This window comes from Scyliorhinus torazame, chromosome 9, assembly GCF_047496885.1.
Source record: "Scyliorhinus torazame isolate Kashiwa2021f chromosome 9, sScyTor2.1, whole genome shotgun sequence".
NCBI classification, from domain to species: domain Eukaryota; kingdom Metazoa; phylum Chordata; class Chondrichthyes; order Carcharhiniformes; family Scyliorhinidae; genus Scyliorhinus; species Scyliorhinus torazame.
In genome coordinates this window covers 99456657-99476544 of record NC_092715.1, presented here as the reverse complement: position 1 = coordinate 99476544, position 19888 = coordinate 99456657, and the positions used below count along the sequence as shown (strand labels likewise).

Sequence of the window (19888 nt, the reverse complement as noted above, 5' to 3'; positions counted from 1 at the left end):
TACCATTGCTGGTTGAATCCCAATATCCATTGTCTGCGGGGGGGGTGAAAGCCCGCCATGTTAGCATGGTGCATACCCCCCATGCCAAGTCAGGTCCAACGGGCTACATGGTGGCCTCGGCACTGCGGGCTCTGTGCCCGCATAGCTCCACCCACCCATCTCTCTCTTTCGCTCCCCAACCCCGGCCCCGTCGTTTACCCAGCACCGTGGAGGCCTCGGGCCCTGGCGCCTGTCCCTGATGCCAGGGGTACCGTCATAAAGGAGCAAAGAGAACATGGTGGACATTTCCAGATTTGCTTTCAGATACTTGTGTTGTAGCTATGCTGGAACAACTTAGCTCTGGGTGCAGCTAATTCTGGAATACAAGTCTTCAATACTGCAATAAAATCAAAATACTGCAGATGTGGAAATTTGAAATAAAAACAGAAAATGCTGGGGAAACAGATTTAACTTTGAGTTTATATGACTCCGAGCTCTGAAATCATACAGACTCGAAACGGCAACTTTTTTTTCTTCTCTCCACGAATGCTGCCTGAACGGTTGTTTTTCCGTTATTTTCTGTCTTTATCTTCAATACTCCAACCAAGGTGTTATCAGGTCCATAGCCTTGGCTGCATCCAACTTCTTGATATCACATGGAATAAATTGAATTTGCGGAAGACCAGCATCTGTGATGCTGAAGACCTCGGGAATAGGCTGAGATGGATCATCCACACAGCACTGCTGGCTGAAGATGGTTGCAAATGCTTCAACCTTTTCTTTTGCACTGAGAGGAGCCTCCTCTCCCCTTCCCATTAGTTGCCTCTGTGTTTCTGTGACAGGAGGACTCTGACCACTGAAGTTGTCAGTTCATCAATCAAGGATCCTTCTGTTTTTTTCACAATCTTTTTAACAGCTGTCATTCAAAATCAATACAAACTGAGAAATTATCCCATGATCTATGGCCACAGGACTTAAAAACATCCTGATCATCATGAAACATAGCAACAAACCATTATTTAACTGAAACAAATGACTTGTTAACAATATTTAACAAAGATATTCACTCGCAGTGGCCTGAGACAGGAGTTCTCCATCGGATCCATAACACACTTGCGATCCAAACAAAGATTTTAAGGGGTCTAGGGGTCTGCCAGTGGCTCCGTTACCACCTGCAAACAATTTAAAGTACATCTAATGACAATACCCAAAGGTTAACAATATCCACTGCACTGAGTATTACCTTCTAGCCCCAAGTCACTGATATCAGTATAATATCACTTTAACCCTTGTCCATGAGGACACACTGAACAGGAGGACTGTGACAAAGGTAACTTTCCCTCCTTTTCAGCCAGCCTGCAGTCTTTTTTACAGTTGACCTCACCATTCTCCTCCAATGCCTATTCATTGTCATCTACCTAGGTGGGACTGTTCACACCTGCTTCCAGACTAGATTACAATGGTGTTCAACATTGACATCTGGCCTTATCATCTGAGTGCTGAGGTGTATCATCTCTATATCTATACAAATTACCTACATGGTTTTTATTTCTTGCATTGTGACATCATAAATTTCAAATCGCCCAGAGCAGTGTTTTTAAACTTTCTCTCCCCAGGACCCACTTTTGACAACGGCTGTCCTTCGCGATCCATGCCGGCCGAACTTCGCAAGACATACCATGTTCGCTTACCTATAATGTAAAAGGGGAGCCATACAAGCTCACTTGTATCGGGTTCAAAGGTGGAAAGGGCAATGCGCATTTCAGGTGCCGATATCAGCCAGTTCCTTTATGCTGCCTTCATCTTTATGAAAACGAAAAATGCAACCTCGCACATGTAGGTAGTCGTGAAGGGCAATAGCAACAAATTGCTTATTTTACTCTGAACTGGATACTCCTGGAGATTTTACGCCAGAATGCTGACAGCCTCATGGGTTTTTGATGTGTTTTTAATGTGGTATTACAGGTCAGCTACAGCAGCGTAGCCTTTTAATTTGGAATCAGCTCTAAGTTAATCATAGAATCATAGAATTTACAATGCAGAAGGAGGCCATTTGGCCCATCGAGTCTGCACCGAACCTTGGAAGGAGCACCCCACTTAAACCCACCCCATCCCTGTAACCCAGTAACCCCACCTAACCATTTTGGACACTACGGACAATTTATTATGACCAATCCATCTAACCTGCACATCCTTGGACTGTGGGAGGAAACAGGCGCACCCGGAGGAAACCCACGCAGACATGGAGAGAACGTGCAGAGTCCGCACAGACAGTGAACCAAACCGGGAATCGAACCTGGGACCCTGAAGCTGCGAAGCTACTGTGCTGCCCATAACTGACTCTGGGCTCTCAACCTCAAAAGGAATTTTTCACCCACCACTTCTCTTTCAAAATCTGAAAGTTCTCTCATTTGCTAGTACTTCCCTGCATATAACACACATGAGATTTGCATATTTATTTGCATTGGCACAATTGACAAAACCATACCTCAAGAAATCATCTTCATACTGCTTTGTTCCTGAGTTAAATTTATTCTTTGTAGGCTGTTAACCAGAGGCCCTGAAGCTCACTACAGAGCTAACACCAGCACTGCTCTGTCCTGCCCTGGACTCTCCTGAATAGCTCTGTCCAGCAGTTTCTGTTGGGAGATCCTGTCCAATAGTTAAACTGCCTATTTGAGTTTTTGGCTGTCTCTTACTTTTAAGAAAATCTTTCATCTTCACAGTTCACTTGCCTTACTTGCCAGCAGCTGGAAAATTGAAACAACATGGCACTGTGATTTGGCACCAAATGCACGTATCTGGAGGACATTTGACATCAAGTATGTGTGCAAGGCTCATGACGTGCTTGCTGCTGCCGCTTCTGGCTGGAAGACTCCACACAGCCTAATTTATTTCTATTTAAAAGGCGGCAGTAGCCGCCATTCTTGAAAAGCCGGTAGTGGCTGTTGTGCGCTTCTGCCGTGATCGAAACCACAGTGGGAATGGCACGACCGATTGCTCTGTGACCGACCCCCCCGGTCACAACGCGCACTTTGAAAAGTCTTGGCTTCAAATAATATCTTTCATGTATATAATACATGAGAGTGTGTTTAAAAGTAAAACAGGTCCCTTTTTACAGTTTTATGTTTCAACATAGCAATATTGTTTGTGTATTATCTTTTTCAACTATCCATCTATCTTCATGAGTAAGAAAATACATGTAAAACTTAGATTTTGCCTCCTTCTTTGCGTATTTCCAGAATGTGAATGATTTCAAACAAAAACAGAATTTTACTGGGCCTGCAGCAATTGGTTTGCACCATGTCATCCAGATAGAACCATCCTATCTTCTACCTTCAACGCTTCATAAAGAATAATATCTTAACAGTCCTTCATCTAATCCCTCACAATATTTTTGGAAGATTTTAGTAGACCAAGGAGAATTTAAGATGAGATTTTAAATTGAGGGATTGGGAGACAGGAGCCACCATAAGGTATGGGTACGTGGGACTTGGTGCAGGATAGGATGTCATGTCTGGGGATTATAAAGGCTTGGATGACCGTTTCACTGCCATGTCATAAGCATGTTGACTAGCGATATTGTAGCGATGGAAAACAGTAATTTTGTGTTGGAGAAGTTATAGGGTCAGAGGTGCAGTCTAGGTTAAGTAAAGCTGTAAAGTGGTCTATAGCCTGGTTGAATCCGATTGTATGCCTCCTGCATACAACAGCACTCCACCATTCCCCGACCCAGTAATTGTTTTAGTGGAGTAAAAATGTCAATACATGTTCTTTTATAAATCATTTTTATTTGAGGATGAATTGGAAGATAATGATAATGAATGTTTTCTTTTCAGGGGTTGCTAAATCTGTGTGAGAAGAATGATACATCTGACAATAAGCATGAGTTGTTGGAAATTTACCAAAAGCTAATGAAATTATATGAAAGGTAACCTGTTTGAATTTATTGAACTCATGTTTGTAGTATATCTTCAATTTCAACTTTACTTATTGAATAAAGTTTTGAGACACAGTTATCCAGTCTATAAATAAATGGAAGTGTGACTTCAAACAAATAATAGTTTATGGTCCTTTTGTTTAAACACTATATTTTAGTTTGCAGTTCTTGCCAATTCACTTTTTGTCATGGAATAAATTGCCGATCTGATCACTGGCCGTTTGTTTCTAATTTATGAATAAAACCTCTCAATGTCCTCAGAACTATTTCCAACGCAAGCAATACGAGTCAATTTCTATAGTTTCACATTCCCCCTTTAACATTGTAGAATTAATTCACAGGCTGGAAGGAGCACCTTCAGCATGGATGTGCAGTTGTTCTAAAGTCATATTCGCAACTACCATCCAGACCTGGATAAAGGAAAGGCCTCTCTTTACCTGCGATGTGAAAATTGTTGTGGTGCTTCATACATTTAGCCTCACCACTTGGTCTGTACAATCAGTTGATTGGGTGGCACTGTGACACAGTGATTAACACTGCCTCACAGCGCCAGGGACCCAGGTTCAATTCCGTCCTTGGGTGACTGTGTGGAGTTTGTATGTTTTCCCCCTATCTGCGAGGATTCCTCCGGATGCCCTGTTTTCCTCCCACAGTCTAAAGATGTACAGGTTAGGTGGATTGGCCATGCTAATTTGCCCCTTAGTGCCCATAGTGTTAGGTGGGGTTACGGGTTACAGGGCTACGGTGGGGTGCTCTTTCGGAGGGTTGGTGCAGACCTGATGGGCCAAATGGCCTCCTTCTGCACTGTAGGGATTCTATGAGTTGAGGATTTCATGACGGGTGGCAGGGTGGCACAGTGATTAGCACTGCTGCCTCACAAATCTGGCCTCAGGTGACTGTGTGGAGTTTGCACTTTCTCCCCATGTCTGCATGGTGCTCCGGGTGCTCCGGTTTCCACACGCAGTTCAAAGATGTGCAGGTTAGATGGATTTGCTTTGCTAAATTGCCCCTTTGTGTCCAAAAGGTTAGGTGGGGTTACTGGGTTACGGGGATAGGGTGGAGGCGTGGGCTTAAGTAGGGTGCTTTTTCCAAGGGCTGGTGCAGACTTTGTGGGACAAATGGCCTCCTTCTGCACTGCAGGGATTCTATGATTTAGTGGCTTGCATAGACATTGTCTCAAAATTAGGAACAGACTTCGCCAGAATGGGAAAGTCACAAACACGACTTTGTGAACTACATCTGGGTGGGTCTGTGTGGTATCAGATCCAGCATTTTGATTCTGAACATTCTGCTCACCTTCATAGGCCAGCAGTATTGGTAATGTAAAGCCTTCCCTTGTTATTTGGGAAGGTCTGTGACCAGACTAATAAGTTGAAATGATGAACTTGGGATAATTGTACACGTCTCACAAATGCAGCATTATTTTTATAATGAGTCTATCCCACATTGCTCACAAGCTAGCTGAATTTATCCAAGTGAACTAGCTGATGTCAGGGCCAAGTTACATTGAAATTGCTCATACTTTAATCAAAGTGTTATAAAGGTTGGAAAAAATGAGGGTAGGCATACTTAGACAACAACGTGGAACTCCCTGTAAAATATTTCATTTGCAAGAACTTAGTTACATTTGACCTTTTGAAGGAAGAGAATTTTTGATTTATTTTATGGACTGTATGTCAGTTGGTAGCATCTTTATGAAACTACTAGTTTTTGGGGGAGGTCTTAATGTTTTAGTCCTCATGATAATCATCTATAATTAGAGGATACAATCTCAGAATAAGGGGTAGGCCATTTAAGACTTAGATGAGGAAACAATTCTTCACTTAAAGGATGGTGAATCTTTGGAATTCTCTACCTCCAGACAGAGCACTATAGAAGCTCGATAACTATGTTCAAGAACGAAATGTGGGATAGAAAGGAAAAATAGCACAGTGGTTCAGTCAAGAACAGAATTGGCTCAATGGGCCAAATTCTCCTATTTACGATGTTCCTATGTACAATTTCTTCTGTTTTCTACCCTCCAGCCAAATTTATTTTCAAGTGTTCTATGGATTATTTGATAGCATGACCATAAAATTTCAAATATCTTTTCCCATTTTATAGTTCAGATAAACAGAAATGGCATGAAGTCTGCCTGAAGTTAGTTGACCTCTATCATCAAGAAAATAAATATCTAGAGGTGAGTGCATTTAGATTTCTGTGGATTGGAGCAACTTTAAGTGTACTTTCTACTTTGTTGTGGAGTATCAGTGTGTTTTAGCACATTGGAAAGTTGCTTGCAGAAAATAGTGTTTCTTTCCTGCCCTTGCCAACTTCGAATTGCTCTTGTTTATTGTATTCAGGATGATTGTGATGCTGACATTTACTGTTCATAACTGGTTCATAACTTGCCCTAAGAAGATGTTATTAGGCTGCCTTGAACTTTTTGGTGATGGTTCTTACCTGATGGTATTTGGAAATTCCAGGATCTTGACCCGCTGATCATGAAGGATCTATCATACATAACGTAGTTAGGGTGTGCAATTTGGAGGTGGGAGAGGGAGAGAGGAACTGATGTTAATGAATTGCCACAATGTGTTGGTGGCAGGAGTTTCTGGATAGGCCCACATTTATTGTCCATCCCCTCTTGAACCATTGCAGTCCATGTGGTGTAGATACACCCACAGAACTGTTGAAAGAGAGATTTCAGAATTTTAACTCTGCAATAGTGAAGGAACAGCGATATATTTCAAAGTCAGGATGGTGTGTGACTTGGAGGGGAACTTGCAGATGGTGGTGTTCCCATGCCTCTGTGGTAGAGATTGTGGGTTTGGAAGGTGCTGTGTAAGGAGCCTTGGCCAGTTCTTGCGAAATCCTACCAACTGTCCTGGCTTGAGACAATTCACACCTCTTTAACCTGTGATTATCCCTCTCTCCAGTTGCTCTGTCTGGACCTGCAGACTTAATTACCTGAAAAGACTTGCATTCAAAGTGTCGTATTGCATCTTTGACTTTGTCTATATATGTGTTTCTGGAAACCACCTCGTCATTCACCTGAGGAAGGAGCAGTGCTCCGAAAGCTAGTGATTCGAAAAAAACCTGTTGGTCTTTAACTTGGTGTTGTAAGACTTCGTACTGTGCTCACCCCAGTCCAATGCCGGCATCTCCACATCTTTTGAATGTAGTTAGTGCTGTAACCACAGAGGTGAATAGTGAGTAATCCATAATATCCCCAAATTACACAATGTCATTGGTTCAGAGACTTTGTTGTGTCAGGAGATGAGCCAAGTACCCAACCTCTGCTCCAATATTATATCCATGACTTTGATCTGGATTTTCCAGTTAGGACTTCTGGTCAGTAACAACAGCACCCCTCCTATCTGTAGGGCATGACAGTACACAGACACACCATTTGCCCAAATACATTTTCTCCAATGCTTTTTAACTTGATCCACCTAATCTAATCCTACTCTTCTGCTCATTCTCCATATGCTTTAATATTTCTGTTTATAACCACATAATTCCCTTTGAAAATAAATTCGGGATGCTGCTGCTTCAATGGTTTGAGGAAGAGAATTCCACATTCTAAGCTCTAATTTTTTCTAGTCTACTGTTTAATTCTTCTGTTAATATCTTCAATTTGTACAATATTTCTGACTAATGCCGTTACCAAGTCAGAAATATTCACAATCTTGTGCATTTATCATAATCACTTAATCTTTGTAAAACAGTCTTGATTCCTCTTCTGAACTGTATTCCCTCATTCCTGATGACACCTCTGTTGCAGGTTGCCAAAACATGGAGTCGATTGATACAGCTAAAGCAACAGGATGGAGCTGATAAACAAGAGCTTCATCAATTGTGGAGGAAAATGATCCAGTTGCTTGCAGCCAAAGTAGAGAGTCAGGATAATGAGACCCAACAGCTGGTACAGACGCCTCAGAATATTAATAAGATATTTGTTATCGGTGATTACTTTCAATGGTTTTCAGAGGATATTACACTAACATTAAGCTGTTGAATTAATGTTAAACTTTCATATTTTATCACTATCTTTAGAAAAATGCATAACTCCATTGTCTGGCTGAACAAAATTTAAATTTATGGTTTCTGTTTTTGGAAACCCCCAACCATTTCATACAGCAGCTAAAACTGCAGAAAGAAACCCTTCTGGAATAGAGAATTGGTCTCCTGTTCTGGAAAACCATGAGAAAAATATTTAGTTTTCCCTGGGTATTTTCACTTCTTGTGCGCCAGAGACTAGCTTGAGAGGTGAACCTGGAAACTCAGTCATAATTAACTTTGTTACTAGATTCCCTCCTTCAAGGCCCCAATTTTAATATGATTGCAGATGTAACCGTAGCTGTACCTATCCTATTCTGGAAGAAACTGGCATGTAGTCACAGAAGAAGTTGTGAAGTTATTCTTCTTCGATAACCATTCTGTTGATAGAAATAAGTGGTCAATTGGAACTGAAAAGCTGCTGAATATAAAACCATAAGATATAGGACCAGAATTAGGCCATTCGGCCCATCGTGTCTGCTCTTCCATTCGATTATGGCTGATATGTTCCTCATCCCCGTTCTTCTACCTTCTCCCCATAACCCCTGATCTGTTCTCCGTCACCCTTCAACCCATGACTAATTAAACATCTATCTAACTATAGCAAAAAAAAACAATTAAAACATTTTTTTTAAAAAATCTGTCCTCAGAAGAAAAAGAGTGCCCCACGGCACAGGCCCGCCTGCCGATTGGTGGGCCCCGATCGCGGGCCAGGCCACCGTGGGGGCACTCCCCGGGGCCAGATTGCCCCCCCCCCCCCCCCCCCAGGACCCCGGAGCTCGCACGCGCTGTCTGCCCCCACCGGTAAGGTAGGTGGTTCAATCCACGCCGGCTGGCGAGGGTTGACAGCGGCGGGATTTCAGCCCATCGCGGGCCGGAGAATCGCCGGGGGGAGCCCGCTGACCGGCGCGGCGCGATTCCCGCCCCCGCCGATTCTCTGGTGGCGGAGAATTCGGGACACGGCGGGGGCGAGATTCACGCCAGCCCCCGGCGATTCTCCGACCCGGCGGGGGGGGGTCAGAGAATCGCGCCCATGATTTCTATTTTGCCCCTCTACCGTCTTTCTTCCTCACTGGAATATATTTTAGTTGTGAGGAATTGTGTATCTCCTTAAACAAAAGCCACTGCTCATCAGCTGACCTACCTTATAGTCTTCCTGCCCCCTCTACTCAGGCTTAATCTGCCCTCATGCCTGTGAAATTACCTTTGTTTAATTCCAGAAGGCTAGTGTGGGACTCCACTTTCTCGCCCATTCCCCCCAACTGAATTTTGAATTTTATCATACTATGATCACTATTTCCTGGCAGATCCTTAACTATGAGGTCATTAATGAATCCCCCCTCATTACACAATATTAAATCCAGAGTAGCCTGCTCCCTAGTTAGTTTCACAACATATTGTTCCAAGAAGCCATCTCTAATACATTCAATGAACTCTCTATCAAGGCTACCCATGCCAATTTGATTAATTCAGTCCATGTGCATATTAAGATCACCCATGATTATTGCTATACCTTTCTTCCAAGCCCCCAGTATTTCCTCGTTTATACTGTGCTCCGCTGCAGAACTACTGATTGGGGACCTATATAGATTACTCCCAACAGGGACTTCTTCCCTTTGCTTTTTTTCATTTCTACCCAGACATGTTCCACATCTTGATCTCCAGTGCTTATATAATTTCTCATTACAGCACTGATCCCTTGCGACACCACCTCCTTTTCCTTTCAGTCAATCTTTCCAAGATACTGAATATCCTTGGATATTCAGTTCCCAGACCTGGTCTCTTGTAACCATGTCTCAGTAATCACCACCAAACCATAGCCTTTTGCGTATTATATACGCAATTAATTCATTAATTTTGTTCGGAATGCATTGTGAATTTAGATACAAAGCTTTTAAATTTGTTCTATTGTCAAATTTCCCGAATCTTTTTTTCATATAATTCCATGTCGCAAAAAGACATTCACCCGTTCTGTCCCTCACCTTTATTTTCTGGTAACCATCCGCCACATCGTTAACCTGCACTCCTACCTCCTCCTTTAATTTTAGTTCTAATTTTCCCTGCAACTGAACTCTTCCTAATCTTACCTCCCTAATCTTATAGGCCCTGTGCTAATTAGCTCGTGGTTCACGTAGTAATCCAGAGATTATTACCTTTTTGCTTCTGCTTTTTAATTTAGCCCCAAGCTGATCACATTCCCTTAGCAGAACCTCGACCCACATGGACCATGACAACAGGATCACTACCCTCCAACTCCTCAAGTTCCCTCAGCAGCTAGATGAGATATCCCGAACCCTGGCACCAGGTAGGCAACACAATCTTCGGGACTCTCAATCATGGTCACAGAACAGTGTCTATGCCCCTAACAATACTATCCCCAATTATGACTGCATTTCTCTTCTCTCCCCACACTTGAATGTCGCCCTGTACCAAGGTGCTATGGTCAGTTTGCTCAACCACACACAAACACGCCCCCCCGGCCCCAGTTCCTATTCCCGTCCACACAGAGCATGAATCTTGAACCTGTTGGACAGGAACATGGGCTGAGGCTTCTGCAACCCGACCTGCCTCACTCGCAGCCAAGCCTTCTTGTCCCTGACCACTGGTTGAATTCAAAGTAGTTGGCCTAAGGAATGTGGCTGTCTCCTGAACCACAGCAACCAGGTACCTCTACCCCTCCCTGATGTGTCACAGCGCCCGAAACTCAGACTGCAGCTCATCAACTCTGAGACGGAGTTCCTCGAGCAACCAGCACTTACTACGGATGTGGTCACTAAGAACCATGATGAGGTCCACCACTTCCCACAACATGCGGATTCAACACATTCCCTGGCCTTCCACCCTTATTTTATTTAATTGGCTTTTAATTTGGTTTGTAACATTTTTCAACTGTTTTTCATATCTCTCGTTATTCCCTTGATCTGAAAGCAACTTATCAGTAATTTAAAATGGATTTTCAAATCTTTTTTTTTAAATAATATTTTATTGAAAATTTTTGGTCAACCATCACAGTACATTGTGTATCCTTTACACAATAATATAACAGTATAAATAACAATGACCTGTTTTTTAAACAAAGAATAAATAATATATAACAAAAACGAAAACTAAATGGCAACTGCCTTGTCTCAGATAAACACTCTCCAAAAATATGATTTAACAGTCCAATATACAATTATTTATAGCAACGACCTATACATATTATACATATATATATTAACAACCCTGAGAGTCCTTCTGGTTCCTCCCCCGCCCTTGGGCTGCTGCTGCTGCCTTCTTCTTTTCCATTCCCTCTATCTTTCTGTGAGGTATTCGACGAACGGTTGCCACCGCCTGGTGAACCCTTGAGCCGATCCCCTTGGGACGAACTTAATCCGTTCCAGCTTTATAAACCCTGCCATGTCATTTATCCAGGTCTCCACCCCCGGGGGCTTGGCTTCCTTCCACATCAACAGTATCCTGCGCCGGGCTACTAGGGACGCAAAGGCCAAAACATCAGCCTCTTTCGCCTCCTGCACTCCCGGCTCTTCTGCAACCCCGAATATAGCCAACCCCCAGCTTGGTTCGACCTGGACCCCCACCACCTTCGAAAGCACCTTTGTCACCCCCACCCAGAACCCCTGTAGTGCCGGACATGACCAGAACATGTGGGTGTGATTCGCTGGGCTTCTCGAGCATCTCGCACACCTATCCTCTACCCCCAAAAATTTACTGAGCCGTGCTCCAGTCATATGCGCCCTGTGTAACACCTTAAATTGAATCAGGCTTGGCCTGGCACACGAGGACGATGAGTTTACCCTACTTAGGGCATCAGCCCACAGCCCCTCTTCAATCTCCTCCCCCAGCTCTTCTTCCCATTTCCCTTTCAGCTCATCTACCATAATCTCCCCCTCGTCCCTCATTTCCCTATATATATCTGACACCTTACCGTCCCCCACCCATGTCTTTGAGATCACTCTGTCCTGCACCTCATGCGTCGGGAGCTGCGGGAATTCCCTCACCTTTTGCCTCGCAAAAGCCCTCAGTTGCATATACCGGAATGCATTCCCTTGGGGCAACCCATATTTCTCGGTCAGCGCTCCCAGACTTGCGAACTTCCCATCCACAAACAGATCTTTCAGTTGCGTTACTCCTACTCTTCGCCATATTCCAAATCCCCCATCCATTCTCCCCGGGGCAAACCTATGGTTATTTCTTATCGGGGACCCCACCAAGGCTCCCGTCTTTCCCCTATGCCGTCTCCACTGTCCCCAAATTTTCAAAGTCGCCACCACCACCGGGCTTGTGGTGTATTTCTTCGGTGGGAACGGCAATGGGGCCGTCACCATAGCTTGTAGGCTAGTCCCCCTACAGGACGCCCTCTCCAATCTCTTCCACGCCGCTCCCTCCTCTTCTCCCATCCACTTACTCACCATTGAGATATTGGCGGCCCAGTAGTACTCACTTAGGCTTGGTAGTGCCAGCCCCCCCCTATCCCTACTACGCTGTAAGAATCCCTTCCTCACTCTCGGGGTCTTCCCGGCCCACACAAAACTCATGATACTCTTTTCGATCCTTTTGAAAAAAGCCTTTGTGATCACCACCGGGAGGCACTGAAACACAAAGAGGAATCTCGGGAGGACTACCATTTTAACCGCCTGCACCCTCCCTGCCAGTGACAGGGATACCATGTCCCATCTCTTGAAGTCCTCCTCCATTTGTTCCACCAATCGCGTTAAATTTAACCTATGCAATGTACCCCAATTCTTGGTTATCTGGATCCCCAAGTAACGAAAGTCCCTTGTTACCTTCCTCAGCGGAAAGTCCTCTATTTCTCTGCTCTGCTCCCCTGGATGCACCATAAACAACTCACTTTTCCCCATGTTCAGTGTATATCCTGAGAATTCTCCAAACTCCCGAAGTGTCCGCATTATCTCTGGCATCCCCTCCGCCGGGTCCGCTACATATAACAACAAATCATCCACATACAGAGATTCCCGGTGTTCTTCTCCTCCTCTAAGTACTCCCCTCCACTTCTTGGAACCCCTCAATGCTATTGCCAGGGGCTCAATCGCCAGTGCAAACAATAATGGGGACAGAGGGCATCCCTGCCTTGTCCCTCTATGGAGCCGAAAGTATGCAGATCCCCGTCCATTCGTGACCACACTCGCCACTGGGGCCCTATACAACAGCTGCACCCATCCAACATACTCATCTCCAAAACCAAATCTCCTCAGCACCTCCCACAGATAATCCCACTCCACTCTATCAAATGCTTTCTCGGCATCCATCGCCACCACTATCACCGCTTCCCCCTCTGGTGGGGGCATCATCATTACCCCTAGCAGCCTCCGTATATTCGTATTCAGCTGTCTCCCCTTCACAAACCCAGTTTGGTCCTCATGGACCACCCTCGGGACACAATCCTCTATCCTCATTGCCATTACCTTGGCCCGAATCTTAGCGTCTACATTTAGGAGGGAAATGGGTCTATAGGACCCGCATTGCAGCGGGTCTTTTTCCTTCTTTAGGAGAAGCGATATCGTTGCCTCAGACATAGTCGGGGGCAGCTGTCCCCTTTCCTTTGCCTCATTAAAGGTCCTCATCAGTAGCGGGGCGAGCAAGTCCACATATGGAGACCGAGTTAGGGAACTGGAGCTGGAGTTGGAAGAACTTCGGATCATTCGGGAGGCAGAAGGGGTCATAGATAGCAGCTTCAGGGAATTAGTTACACCAAAGATTGGAGATAGGTGGGTAACTGTAAGAGGGACTGGGAAAAAGCAGTCAGTGCAGGGATCCCCTGCGGTCGTTCCCCTGAGAAACAAGTATACCGCTTTGGATACTTGTGGGGGGGGGGGACTTACCAGGGGTAAGCCATGGGGTACGGGCCTCTGGCACGGAGTCTGTCCCTGTTGCTCAGAAGGGAAGGGGGGAGAGGAGCAGAGCATTAGTAATTGGGGACTCTATAGTCAGGGGCACAGATAGGAGATTTTGTGGGAGCGTGAGAGACTCACGTTTGGTATGTTGCCTCCCAGGTGCAAGGGTACGTGATGTCTCGGATCGTGTTTTCCGGGTCCTTAGGGGGGAGGGGGAGCAGCCCCAAGTCGTGGTCCACATTGGCACTAACGACATAGGTAGGAGAGGGGACAAGGATGTCAGGCAGGCTTTCAGGGAGCTAGGATGGAAGCTCAGAACTAGAACAAACAGAGTTGTTATCTCTGGGTTGTTGCCCGTGCCACGTGATAGTGAGATGAGGAATAGGGAGAGAGAGCATTTAAACACGTGGCTACAGGGATGGTGCAGGCGGGAGGGATTCAGATTTCTGGATAACTGGGGCTCTTTCTGGGGAAGGTGGGACCTCTACAGACAGGATGGTCTACATCTGAACCTGAGGGGCACAAATATCCTGGGGGGGAGATTTGTTAGTGCTCTTTCGGGGGGTTTAAACTAATGCAGCAGGGGAGTGGGAACCTGGATTGTAGTTTTAGGGTAAGGGAGAATGAGAGTATAGAGGTCAGGAGCACAGATTGGACGTCGCAGGAGGGGGCCAGTGTTCAGGTAGGTGGTTTGAAGTGTGTCTACTTCAATGCCAGGAGTATACGAAACAAGGTAGGGGAACTGGCAGCATGGGTTGGTACCTGGGACTTCGATGTTGTGGCCATTTCGGAGACATGGATAGAGCAGGGACAGGAATGGATGTTGCAGGTTCCGGGGTTTAGGTGTTTTAGTAAGCTCAGAGAAGGAGGCAAAAGAGGGGGAGGTGTGGCGCTGCTAGTCAAGAGCAGTATTACGGTGGCGGAGAGGATGCTAGATGGGGACTCTTCTTCCGAGGTAGTATGGGCTGAAGTTAGAAACAGGAAAGGAGAGGTCACCCTGTTGGGAGTTTTTTATAGGCCTCCTAATAGTTCTAGGGATGTAGAGGAAAGGATGGCGAAGATGATTCTGGATATGAGCGAAAGTAACAGGGTAGTTATTATGGGAGACTTTAACTTTCCAAATATTGACTGGAAAAGATATAGTTCGAGTACAATAGATGGGTCGTTTTTTTGTACAGTGTGTGCAGGAGGGTTTCCTGAAACAATATGTTGACAGGCCAACAAGAGGCGAGGCCACGTTGGATTTGGTTTTGGGTAATGAACCAGGCCAGGTGTTGGATTTGGAGGTAGGAGAGCACTTTGGGGACAGTGACCACAATTCGGTGACGTTTACGTTAATGATGGAAAGGGATAAGTATACACCGCAGGGCAAGAGTTATAGCTGGGGGAAGGGCAATTATGATGCCATTAGACGTGGCTTGGGGGGGATAAGGTGGAGAAGTCGGCTGCAAGTGTTGGGCACACTGGATAAGTGGGGCTTGTTCAAGGATCAGCTACTGCGTGTTCTTGATAAGTATGTACCGGTCAGACAGGGAGGAAGGCGTCGAGCGAGGGAACCGTGGTTTACCAAGGAAGTGGAATCTCTTGTTAAGAGGAAGAAGGCCTATGTGAAGATGAAGTGTGAAGTTTCGGTTGGGGCGATGGATAGTTACAAGGTAGCGAGGAAGGATCTAAAGAGAGAGCTAAGACGAGCAAGGAGGGGACATGAGAAGTATTTGGCAGGAAGGATCAAGGAAAACCCAAAAGCTTTCTATAGGTATGTCAGGAATAAGCGAATGACTAGGGAAAGAGTAGGACCAGTCAAGGACAGGGATGGGAAATTGTGTGTGGAGTCTGAAGAGATAGGCGAGATACTAAATGAATATTTTTCGTCAGTATTCACTCAGGAAAAAGATAATGTTGTGGAGGAGAATGCTGAGCCCCAGGCTAATAGAATAGATGGCATTGAGGTACGTAGGGAAGAGGTGTTGGCAATTCTGGACAGGCTGAAAATAGATAAGTCCCCGGGACCTGATGGGATTTATCCTAGGATTCTCTGGGAGGCCAGGGAAGAGATTGCTGGACCTTTGGCTTTGATTTTTATGTCATCATTGGCTACAGGAATAGTGCCAGAGGACTGGAGGACAGCAAATGTGGTCCCTTTGTTCAAAAAGGGGAGCAGAGACAACCCCGGCAACTATAGACCGGTGAGCCTCACAAAGGGCATTTAAAAGTTTATTGGATAAACATATGGATGATAATGGTATAGTGTAGGTTAGATGGCTTTTGTTTCGGTGCAACATCGTGGGCCGAAGGGCCTGTACTGCGCTGTATTGTTCTATGTTCTATGTAGTGGGTAAAGCCTTGGAGGGGATTATAAGAGACAAGATTTATAATCATCTAGATAGGAATAATATGATCAGGGATAGTCAGCATGGCTTTGTGAAGGGTAGGTCATGCCTCACAAACCTTATTGAGTTCTTTGAGAAGGTGACTGAACAGGTAGACGAGGGTAGAGCAGTTGATGTGGTGTATATGGATTTCAGCAAAGCGTTTGATAAGGTTCCCCACGGTAGGCTATTGCAAAAAATACGGAGGCTGGGGATTGAGGGTGATTTAGAGATGTGGATCAGAAATTGGCTAGCTGAAAGAAGACAGAGGGTGGTGGTTGATGGGAAATGTTCAGAATGGAGTACAGTCACAAGTGGAGTACCACAAGGATCTGTTCTGGGGCCGTTGCTGTTTGTCATTTTTATCAATGACCTAGAGGAAGGCGCAGAAGGGTGGGTGAGTAAATTTGCAGACGATACTAAAGTCGGTGGTGTTGTCGATAGTGTGGAAGGATGTAGCAGGTTACAGAGGGATATAGATAAGCTGCAGAGCTGGGCTGAGAGGTGGCAAATGGAGTTTAATGTAGAGAAGTGTGAGGTGATTCACTTTGGAAGGAATAACAGGAATGCGGAATATTTGGCTAATGGTAAAGTTCTTGAAAGTGTGGATGAGCAGAGTGATCTAGGTGTCCATGTACATAGATCCCTGAAAGTTGCCACCCAGGTTGATAGGGTTGTGAAGAAGGCCTATGGAGTGTTGGCCTTTATTGGTAGAGGGATTGAGTTCCGGAGTCGGGAGGTCATGTTGCAGCTGTACAGAACTCTGGTACGGCCGCATTTGGAGTATTGCGTACAGTTCTGGTCACCGCATTATAGGAAGGACGTGGAGGCTTTGGAGCGGGTGCAGAGGAGATTTACCAGGATGTTGCCTGGTATGGAGGGAAAATCTTATGCGGAAAGGCTGATGGACTTGAGGTTGTTTTCGTTGGAGAGAAGAAGGTTAAGAGGAGACTTAATAGAGGCATACAAAATGATCAGGGGGTTGGATAGGGTGGACAGTGAGAGCCTTCTCCCGCGGATGGATATGGCTGGCACGAGGGGACATAGCTTTAAACTGTTCTTGCAGCAACCACTCCCGTTCCCTACTCTCCTGCTTTCCTTTATGTGCCCTTATTGATATCAGCTCCCCTCTAACCACTGCCTTCAGCGCCTCCCAGACCACTCCCACCTGGACCTCCCCATTGTCATTGAGTTCCAAGTACTTTTCAATGCACCCCCTCACCCTTAGACACACCCCCTCATCTGCCATTAGTCCCATGTCCATTCTCCAGGGTGGGCGCCCTTCTGTTTCCTCCCCTATCTCCAAGTCCACCCAATGTGGAGCGTGATCCGAAATGGCTATAGCCGTATACTCCGTTCCCCTCACCTTCGGGATCAACGCCCTTCCCAAAACAAAAAAGTCTATTCGCGAATAGACTTTGTGGACATAGGAGAAAAACTAAAACTCCTTACTCCTAGGTCTGCTAAATCTCCACGGGTCTACTCCTCCCATCTGCTCCATAAAATCTTTAAGCACCTTGGCTGCTGCCGGCCTCCTTCCAGTCCTGGACCTCGACCTGTCCAGCCCTGGTTCCAACACTGTATTGAAATCTCCCCCCCATTACCAACTTTCCCACCTCTAGGTCCGGGATGCGTCCTAGCATACGCCTCATGAAATTGGCATCATCCCAGTTCGGGGCATGTACGTTTACCAAAACCACCATCTCCCCCTGTAGTTTGCCACTCACCATCACGTATCTGCCCCCGCTATCCGCCACTATAGTCTTTGCCTCAAACATTACCCGCTTCCCCACTAATATAGCCACCCCCCTGTTTTTCGCATCTAGCCCCGAATGGAACACCTGCCCCACCCAACCTTTACGTAGTCTCACCTGGTCCATCAGTTTCAAGTGCGTTTCCTGTAACATAACCACGTCTGCCTTAAGTTTCTTAAGGTGTGCGAGTACCCGTGCCCTCTTTATCGGCCCGTTCAGCCCTCTCACGTTCCACGTGATCAGCCGGGTTGGGGGGCTTTTTACCCCCCCCCCCCCCCTTGTCGATTAGCCATCCCCTTTTTCCAGCTCCTCACCCGGTTCCCACGCAGCTGTGTCCCCCCCAGACAGTGCCCCCCCGCCCATCCCACCCCATGCCAGCTCCCCAGCAGCAGCAGCCCAATAATTCACCCCCCCCCCCCCGCTAAATCCCCCACTAGCGTAGTTACACCCCCCATGTTGCTCCCAGAAGTCAGCAAACTCTGGCCAACCTCGGCTTCCCCCCGTGACCTCGGCTCGCACCGTGCGACGCCCCCTCCTTCCTGCTTCCCTATTCCCGCCATGATTATCATAGCGCGGGAACCGAGCCCGCGCTTCCCCCTTGGCCCCGCCCCCAATGGCCAACACCCCATCTCCTCCACCTCCTTTCCTCCCCCCACCACCTCCTGTGGAAGAGAGAAAAGTTACCACATAGCAGGATTAATAACATAAAACTCCTCTTTCCCCCCTTTTTACCTCCCTCTTCGCCCCCCATACTCGCCCCACCACTTTGTTTCAAACGTTCTTTTTTTAATAACCCGCTCATTCCAATTTTTCTTCCACGATAAAAGTCCACGCCTCATCCGCCGTCTTAAAGTAGCGGTGCCTCCCTAGATATGTGACCCACAGTCTAGCCGGTTGCAGCATTCCGAATTTTATCTTCTTTTTGTGAAGCACCGCCTTGGCCCGATTAAAGCTCGCCCTCCTTCTCGCCACCTCTGCACTCCAGTCTTGGTATACGCGGATCACCGCGTTCTCCCACTTACTACTCAGAGTTTTCTTTGCCCATCTAAGGACCATCTCTCTCTATCCTTAAAACGGAGGAATCTCACCACTATGGCTCTAGGAATTTCTCCTGCTCTCGGTCCTCGCGCCATCACTCGGTATGCTCCCTCCACCTCCAGCGGACCCGCCGGGGCCTCCGCTCCCATTAACGAGTGCAGCATCGTGCTCACATATGCCCCGACGTCCGCTCCCTCCGCACCTTCAGGAAGACCAAGAATCCTTAGGTTGTTCCTCCCTGCGTTGTTCTCCAGCGCCTCCAGCCTTTCCACACATCGTTTATGGTGTGCCTCGTGCATCTCCATCTTCACCACCAGGCCCTGTATGTCGTCCTCATTCTCGGCAGCCTTTGCCTTCACGACCCGAAGCTCCCGCTCCTGGATCTTTTGCTCCTCCTTTAGCCCTTCGATCGCCTGTAATATCGGGGCCAACAGCTCCTTCTTCATTTCCTTTTTGAGTTCTTCCACGCAGCGTTTCAAAAACTCGTGTTGCTCAGGGCCCCATATTAAACTGCCACCTTCCGACGCCATCTTGGTTTTTGCTTGCCTTCCTTCCCGCTGATCTAAAGGATCCACCGCAATCCGGCCACCTTCCTCTCCTTTTTTCATCCGTATCCGGGGGGATTCCCTTCTGGTTCACCGCACAGTACTTTTAGCCTTTACAATTGCCGTTGGGGCTCTTATTAAGAGCCCAAAAGTCCGTTCCACCGGGAGCTGCCGAAACGTGCGACTCAGCTGGTCATCGCCGCACCCGGAAGTTTCTGGATTTTCAAATCTAGCGCACAATTCTGTATTGCCAATCAAGTCACAGCCTTTCTGTGATGTAATTTTTCAATTTATTCCCCCAATTGGAAAACTCCAGGCAAATCACTAACCTTCCCAGGCTGCTCTTCAGGTTTTTCCTCCTCTGCTC

At 46.4% G+C, this 19888-nt stretch overlaps 1 protein-coding gene across 5 annotated transcripts in view; it reads left to right on the top strand.

Annotated features, from left to right (window-relative positions):
- Positions 1-19888, top strand: part of skic3 (SKI3 subunit of superkiller complex) — a 165551-nt gene that overhangs the window by 37744 nt on the left and 107919 nt on the right. For 3 of the 5 annotated variants that reach the window (XM_072516311.1, XM_072516309.1, XM_072516310.1), the window contains exons 4-6: positions 3819-3910; positions 6023-6098; positions 7686-7826. In XM_072516311.1, the coding sequence (XP_072372412.1) occupies positions 3819-3910; positions 6023-6098; positions 7686-7826 (309 nt within the window). Of the gene's footprint in view, positions 1-3818; positions 3911-6022; positions 6099-7685; positions 7827-10223; positions 10266-19888 lie in introns of those variants that run through there. The other 2 variants (XM_072516313.1, XM_072516312.1) reach the window with 2 other exon arrangements.